Source organism: Anoplophora glabripennis, unplaced genomic scaffold, assembly GCF_000390285.2.
Source record: "Anoplophora glabripennis isolate ALB-LARVAE unplaced genomic scaffold, Agla_2.0 scaffold34, whole genome shotgun sequence".
NCBI lineage: Eukaryota > Metazoa > Arthropoda > Insecta > Coleoptera > Cerambycidae > Anoplophora > Anoplophora glabripennis.
In genome coordinates, this window is record NW_019426074.1 from 1,457,022 (window position 1) to 1,464,919 (window position 7,898).

Consider the following 7,898-nt stretch of genomic DNA (forward strand, 5'->3'; position numbering starts at 1 on the left):
ATGTTTCAAACTAACTCCATTTTGTAGAAAATCTGCGTTAAAATGGAGGAAAGTCTGTTATTTGTGCATTAATTCATATTTAGACAAACTGTGTTTGTTGCCCCTCAGCGTAAGAAATTCATTATATGTATACCTTCAATTAGCGATGCCTGCACCATAATAACTGGCATTCTATAATGACATTTTCTTCATCCTCCTCTTTTCAGTTTGATCTGAGACTCGATCTGACCTCTATAGTAGCTATCGCATGTGTTTTCAGGAGTTGCAGTGTGCTGTGATTGGTTGCGCTCCACCTCGAAAAAAAAACTCAAAATTCTGGTGGCTTTACCCCTTAAATAAACCGAGTTACCATGTTATTTAAAAAAGATTTTCTCACTTTTTTGAATATCTGCACATCACCCAAAAAAGTTCTTCCATTTTAAGATACTAAATGGCATTTCTGAACTTAGAAATAATAGTTACTTTATACCTGATATTTTTATATCGTCAAACGGTGGCGTATACAGACCTCAAAAAATGAAAGGGCCTTAATTATTAAATGTTAGTTTTTAAGAATAATTAATAATATTAAATTTCACAATCGAGGGGTAAAAACTGGTGGGGGCCTATGTCTTTCTACATGCCCCCTTTTAACATATTTTCTTGACGAGTGCATTAATTTCATATAATTTGCTTTGCATTCAGGACATTTCACTCAGTTTTATGAGATTTAATGTCGAAAATTAAAATTCCACTCAACCCTAGTCTAAACTTGATACCAGTGTTTCATAAGATATAAAGACTGATTTACACAGTTCAATTTTTAGAATGACTGACTTACAAATTCACAAATACAACTTGTCTTCCAAAAACATACTTTAACAATATTCCAGGTATAGGATAATTTTAATGTTTATCGTGTAGAATACCCCGTAGAATATCCAACTGAAGCTTTAAGTCTGCTTTAAATAGAGTATATGTATATATTTATTTTGTGTGTATTCGAATGAAGATTTTTGGAAAACTTTATTGACAGTTTTGTATTTACCATGACTTTACTTACATTCCATTATCACAATTTTAGACTGATTTGTATTCTTAAAATCATTATACCATGTAGCTACCGTTTTGAAAATAATGTGCTCCTCAAGAATCAAAAATGCTGTCGATGGCAATGATTATAAAAATATTGATCTCGAAACAAATAATTTACCAGTGTACTTAAAATTAATTTTTACGTTTTAACAGTATTTTTACCAATTTCAAAGACTTTGTTCGCTTTAACTCACCTTAAGATTTTTGTGGATTAATTTTGAATTTCTTTTATGTTAATAATGAAGTCGTATAGTATTTACCAAATGCCTTCAATGTTATATGTATTAACTTTTCTTGCCCGCTTTGAATTTATTAAATTGAATATACGTGTATTAAGAAAGAAAGAAAAACGCACAAACCTTTTATTAAATAAGTATTAGTGCGATTACAAATTTACTGAGTATATTTTGCCAAATGTTTTAACCATGTATGATATACACAGAAAAATTAAATTTTTATGTATATAACATATCACGTCTTTCTTCTACCTAAAATAATTTTCCTTTCATATAATTAGCAGATAAATAAAATGGTATTACTGTGAGTTTTTATTAATGAAGAAATGAGATCCACTTATATTCACAGTTTGGCCAACTTGAGCTCCATTAGGCAGTTCAGAAATTATACTCTGAAAAAAAAATTTCCTTTTTATTTTAGAAATATTTAATAAATAACACGGGCCGATAAAATTTTACAAAAGTCCAGAACCGGAAACCGGATCTATAGTAGGTTTGTATACGATGCAATGTAGAGCAAAAAATTGTTGGTCTTTTATTAAAGGGAAATTGTGTCATCATTTTTAGGACGCGTAAGATGAACCATTCTAGTAGTAGCCGTAGTCGCCCAGGTGCATCGAATGTACAAAGTGGTTAGTTGTACGTCAAATACTAACCTGGTGAGCTTGGTCGTAAATCAGAAACCGCTTCCAAATAACAAGTAAACAACAGCGGTGTGTACAGTGGCAAAATGTACATATTTGGAATTAAAAAAAACAAATAATAATAATAATAATAATAATAATAAATGTTCCAATTAGACGACAAAAAGGTATATCTCGAGAACCTAAGGTGATGCGCCAATTCTGAGCTCAGATTCCGAATCAGTGCACCAAAATTCTTCGGGTACATTAGGTCTGGTTTCTGGTTCTGAAAATTGTCGGCCTGTGTAATCTTACCTGTGGTTTTTGGTCAGTATACCTCATGTACCCTACAGCCATGGTTTCCGTAGAGTGACCCCATAATATGGACACCTCACCATTCAAGCTAACATGGAGCACTAAAGCACCCCCCATTTTTTGTTTAACATTTTTCAGATATCTGGATTTTAAAAATTTATCAGTCATTGTCTTATGTAAGTCCGACGTTGGGCAAGTGCAATGTTTCAAGTCTTCTGCTATTTCTTTAGCAAGTTGTGTTTGAACTAAGTGTTCGCCACAGCCTGTAGTGCACACGGCTACCGATGATTCCGAAACTTTGTCAAAACTGTCTGCCCATGATCCGCTACCATATAATGCTGCCTGACCCACTCTTCCCGGTCTTTTTAATAACAAACCACCTGCAAGAAACTAAAAGACTTATTGTGTAATATTTAAATTACGGTTAGGGATGAACAAATGCAAAAAAATAGGTAACAATAAGGAAAGTATATTACAGTTTAACCAAATTCATATTATCTCTGATCAATAGATATGCAGTAGCAAGGCTACTCCCAGAAAAAAAATTGTCTTAATTATGGAGAGAAAAGTGGAAAGTTGTCAAATTGTACGATTGGCGATATATTAATTGTTAACAGCTGGAATTAGTTTAGACGCATATCGCATATCGCCAAGCAAGGTAAAAGTATTACAAATGGTTCACAAAAATTAACAAAAACAAATTCTGTATGCCACAAAAAATAATTCAAAATTACAATGATATACTCCATATATTTATGGTACTCTACTGGTCTGGCCAGGTAATTCTTTCGCATAGACTAAGTAAATTACACGCATCTCTCCTATCAACTTCAGGTGGAAGGGGTCGGATATGACATATATCATCGAGGCTGCGACTCGGACTCTCGTAATTGGTTGACCGTGGAAGCGCACGTGCCCCGTTGCATTTTTTGGGAACCGACCGAATACCTAAAGCGCTTTGCTGTTTGTTTAGTTTTATTTTTATTATTGTTCCACTCAAACCTTTGGTAAGAAGTAGACGGAATATTACAAAATAAAAATGGTGTACAGTGTCAAACAAAAAATTAATATTATTTAATAGTATTGTCGTGCAGAAAGTGCAGAGGAAGTCGTTGGTCGATTTATATTTTCATATCTCGATGAACCAGTCCCCTCTGCTAGAACTGTTTTGAATATTTTTCATAAATTTGAGGAGTGTGGATGTGTTAATCGGTGTACGAAATGTAGCAATCGGGAACCTCGTCAAATTCCTGAAGCAAAGAGAGAAAAGGAGGTGTTTTTGTGGAAGTAAGTGAGCCGTGTTCTTCCTCCCAAATTTCCGAAGAACTTGACATTCCAAGTCGTACAGTTTGTCGCATCTTAAAAAAGAATGGTTACAATGCCCATAAAATACAAACTTCTCAAGAAATTATTCCTGGTGATCAAATAAGGCGTATGGAGTTTTGTGTAAACATTAGGGAAAAAATCAATGAAAATAATGAATTTGCTAGGCAGATCTTATTTACAGGCGAATCATCTTTTTCTCTACTTGGCCGCCATAATCCTTTAGTGGTCCAATATTGGACCCGGGAGAACAAGCATTTAATTATACCATTAAGAACGTAGTATCCTCAAAAGGTAAATGTTTGGGCTGGCATTTTAGGCGATAATATTGCGTGTCCTTTTTTTATTGATGGTAACTTAAATGCTGAGAGATATTTGCATTTATTACAAAATAGTGTTGTACCAGCTGTACGAAACTTGGATGTAAATTTTGAGGAAATTTGGTTTCAGCAAGACGGATGTCCTGCACACAACGCAAGGCCAGTTCAAGATTATTTGGAACAAACTTTTCCTGAAAGGCTTATTTCCACAAGAGGTATCATACCTTGGCCTCCTCGATCTCCAGATCGGACACCCTGCCCCACTTCTTTTTATGAGGTCATTTAATGCAACTTCTCTACAAACATCGATACGAAAGAGCCGCAAGTTTGGACGGTTTACGGCTTAAAATTGGAAATATTTTAGGATCAGTTACTCCTGAAATTTTGTCAAATGTTAGTCAAGAATTTTACGACAGATTAGGGTATTGTATTGTATTAGGGTATTGTGCTCAAGCAGGTGGTTTGTTTGAACACCTTATTAATTAATAATCTTTATTTAATAAGCATTTGAAAATAATTCATTATTTTGCTTAAGAATTACCACTCATTTTATTTTAGAATACCGTTTTAGTTTTTACTAAAGGTTATAAATAATTTGTAATAAAGTTGGAATCCTTTAGTATGGTCTCAAAACCTCTTATCATTCTTGTAAAAAAATATCGTACAAATAGGGTATTTATTGTACACGTATGACTGCTGTCAATACCAGGCCGTGGCTTATACTCTTTATGCCATCACAATAAATCAAAAACGTAATTATTGTCCAGTATTCTATCTTCCGAATGTACGTATCTTAGACGTACGTTGTTCCCAAATTCCTAATGCAAGACAGAGACAATAAACCAATAGTCAAGGAGAGCTTAGAATCGCAGGCTTTGCGCACTTCTTATGGCGTTTTTTTATTCCCTTATATCGATGGCATAAAGTTATACAAATGATATGGCGGCGGAGTCAGAATTATTAGAGGAAACTGGTGAAACATTTATATAATTTACTAACTTTGTATCAGATATAAAAATATGACCAGACCTGTATATTGTTTATACCAATATATATATAAAAAAACAAATGAGGGGTAAAAGAAATTGCGCATGGATAGATATTGTTATCAGATATGCTACTTTAGAAAGATCTTCAGGAAAATAATAGTAGACTTAAGAATTGTAAGCGTCTTTTTCACTAGAACGTCTTTTTAATTATAAATATAAATCATGTTTGCAATACAAGTTATTTTTAATTAATTGAACAGTAATGACGAGTTTACTTTAAAATTTAAAAAATCATAACTAAAGCGCCTTGTCTTTGTATAAAATTTGTAAGCTAACTCAGCAAATATTTACTTGTGACCAGATAAATTATAGGGCCAAATTTTGTCTGTCTATGTCAAACGTCTTCAGAGATATTTGAGAACGTGATACTTTTATAAATTTTTAACACGCTGTATCTCAAAAACGAAGCATTGTAAGCACCCCTCTTAGATTTGATGGCATTGACTGCGCTGCCCCCAGACCACAGATGGCTTAAGTTTCTTTAAAACTGTAGGCAATGCCAACAATTAGACATACCCTTTTATCCTGAATACCATTTGACGATGTGTCTTGAACCGAACTCTGCTATACAGGGTGTTCTACAAGTTCTAAGACAAACTTAGATCTATCCATTTATTCGGGAAATGATCATTTAACGAAGCAGTTACTTGTCTCCCTCTATGTGGTGGTACATCATCGTAAATCACCGTTTTTTTGTTTAAATTATTAAATTATTTTGTTCCCCTACCTAATAATCATTATGAAATTCTAAATAACTATTACAATGAAGTAAAATTAGTGAGCAGAATGAGCTACAAAGGTCTTCTGCCTTAGCCACTATTATAGTGGATGTAAATAATAAATGGCTTTGTCATGATTGAATATTGGCAATTTGGCGAATATCTGACTTGTAGCACCTTGTAGTTACTATTTCTATCTCTTTTGCTCTTAGTTGACATATGGTAGTTTAAATCTCTTCACTCACTTATACTGCACATACTACAACTAGGGTTACCAGATCTATTTCATGACAGACCCGGAGATATGACTCGTTTGTATAAATTGATACCTGAAAAAAAAAAGGAAGAGAAGATTATGAAGAAAATCTGGGAGACAAATTGTTGTTTTCTTGTTTTCGAAGAAATCGATGTCAAAAAAAAAGGACACAATCAGGAAATATCTACTTCGTGACAGAGATCAGGAATCAGAAAATGTTTTTTTCCGCAATAAAGAAAACCCAGAGAAATGACATGTTAACCCGGAGCCCGGAGATGTACCATCAGAGCCCGAAGACTCCAGGTCAAACCTGGAGATCTGGCAACTCTAACTACAACATACAACTTCACTCGCGAAAAAAAAACCTAGTTCACTGTGCTAGCTTAACAGCTACCTTGAATTTGGGCAAGCTGTAGTTAGTGATTCAAAATTCCTAGGAAGAAAAATTATACTCTTCAAAGGAACAACATACCTGAACTGCAAGCAGCTGCTACGTGACCTGTGTCATCTATACAAACAGCTCCAACTGTATCCAAAAGCTGATTCTCTTCTTGTAGTTCTAGCATACCTTTATACTTAACAAACTGTTTTGTTGCTTTTTCACTTATAAGTTTGTTATTGCTCACTATCTTTAATCCCACATTTCTAGCATGTTGGAGACCACCAGGTCCCACAAGTAGGGTGGGTGGAATCAGACCTAATGGCAAAGGATCTGATTGCTTTACGCACAGATCATATGCTAAAGTTATAGGATTCTTAACTTTTTTAATCGCACCACATCCACCAAATGATAAAGTTTTACCATTCATTATTGAAGCATCGTTTTCAACAAATCCTTCTGTCGTTAAATTTGATCCATATCCTGCATTTGTCAAAGGGTCATTTTCTAAAACTATGATTCACATGTTGCACTCAAAGGCATATTTAATAATAGCATAGTTACCAATTACTGCTTCCTTTACAGCGTCTAGTGCACTGCCTCCTTTTCGAAGAACCTCCATACCCTTTCGACAAGCTCTATTGCAGACCTTCTTGTACTCCCTGTGATACTTGCCACTATGATGCCCTGCACCTAAAATTGTTATTTCTTACACATAATCATATATTATAATATTCATACTGACCACAGTGTACCGCAATGAGCCCAGTCATTACAGTATTTTAGGTTATATTATTAAAAAATAGTTCTATAGCGTTTATTTGGCATCAGTTTAAATGTTACAAACAGCACTGCATAATAGTGTTACATTTTTCACTAGTTATCTGTTTACTAGTACTTAACTTCAAAAATTCAACTACAGTTGCTTGCAGTTCCTAACATTTTTTAAACTTGCAATTTGTGCTTAGAATGAATTTTTTTTTACACACACTTTTCTTGGCACATTTTTCTGCACAAAAATACTTTTTATTCTACACAACTTAGAGAACAAGCTCCAGAATAAAAATCAACATCGATTTTTCTGTCTCTCTGTTCCGTTTCCTCGCCGGTACAGTGTACACCCATAAAAACAAATCGCATTCTGTAATGCAAAATGAAAATGCAACGTGTAACGCAAAGAATAGAGAGACTGGTTGCCTATATATCAATCATATACATTAAATACTTGAAATTATTTTTATCTGTTAATAAATATATGGAATTTAATTATTTTTATACACTTTTCTTGGGTATTTTTTTTATTTCTTCAGTTATAAATACATTTTATTAATCTTCATTTACTTGGAAAAATTGAAATATTACATTATCCGTCGCCATCTAGCCATCAGTAGCTAAGACCCAATTTGAACAATTTGTAATTCCTGTACCATCTTGGTTTGTAGCTAAACTCTATAAAATGTTTTCAAAACATTCATTATTCAGTTGTCTTTTAACTCGGAAGGAGGTTATTGCGCTCGTCGGGAGTTTTAAAGTAAACCCTTTAAAAATTGAGGGAAGTAAACGTTTTTCGAAACTGACACCTGTTTTAAATTATATTTTACTCT

The 7,898-nt window shown here is 33.8% G+C and overlaps 1 protein-coding gene across 1 annotated transcript; it reads right to left on the bottom strand.

The window, feature by feature from the left end:
* Window positions 1-25: 25 nt before the first annotated feature.
* On the bottom strand, window positions 26-7,391 carry LOC108913752 (threonine aspartase 1). Its single transcript, XM_018719372.1, has 5 exons — window positions 7,040-7,391; window positions 6,859-6,987; window positions 6,388-6,807; window positions 2,249-2,628; window positions 26-1,702 (listed from the first exon to the last, which is right to left on the bottom strand). Exons 1-5 carry the CDS (start codon window positions 7,065-7,067, stop codon window positions 1,610-1,612), a joined length of 1,050 nt encoding a protein of 349 aa, XP_018574888.1. The 5' UTR covers window positions 7,068-7,391; the 3' UTR covers window positions 26-1,609.
* Between the last annotated feature and the right edge of the window lie 507 nt (window positions 7,392-7,898).

What these genes read in the sequence shown, in the direction of transcription:
- LOC108913752 (XM_018719372.1), bottom strand. Translation starts at nt 7,067, where the DNA reads ATGACTGGGCTCATTGCGGTACACTGTG. An exon ending in AGCAGCTGCTTGCAGTTCAG is followed by an intron (nt 2,629 to 6,387) that starts GTATGTTGTTCC and finishes AGTTTCTTGCAG; the next exon opens with GTGGTTTGTTATTAAAAAGA. An exon ending in ATACTGACCAAAAACCACAG is followed by an intron (nt 1,703 to 2,248) that starts GTAAGATTACAC and finishes TTTTTTTTTCAG; the next exon opens with AGTATAATTTCTGAACTGCC.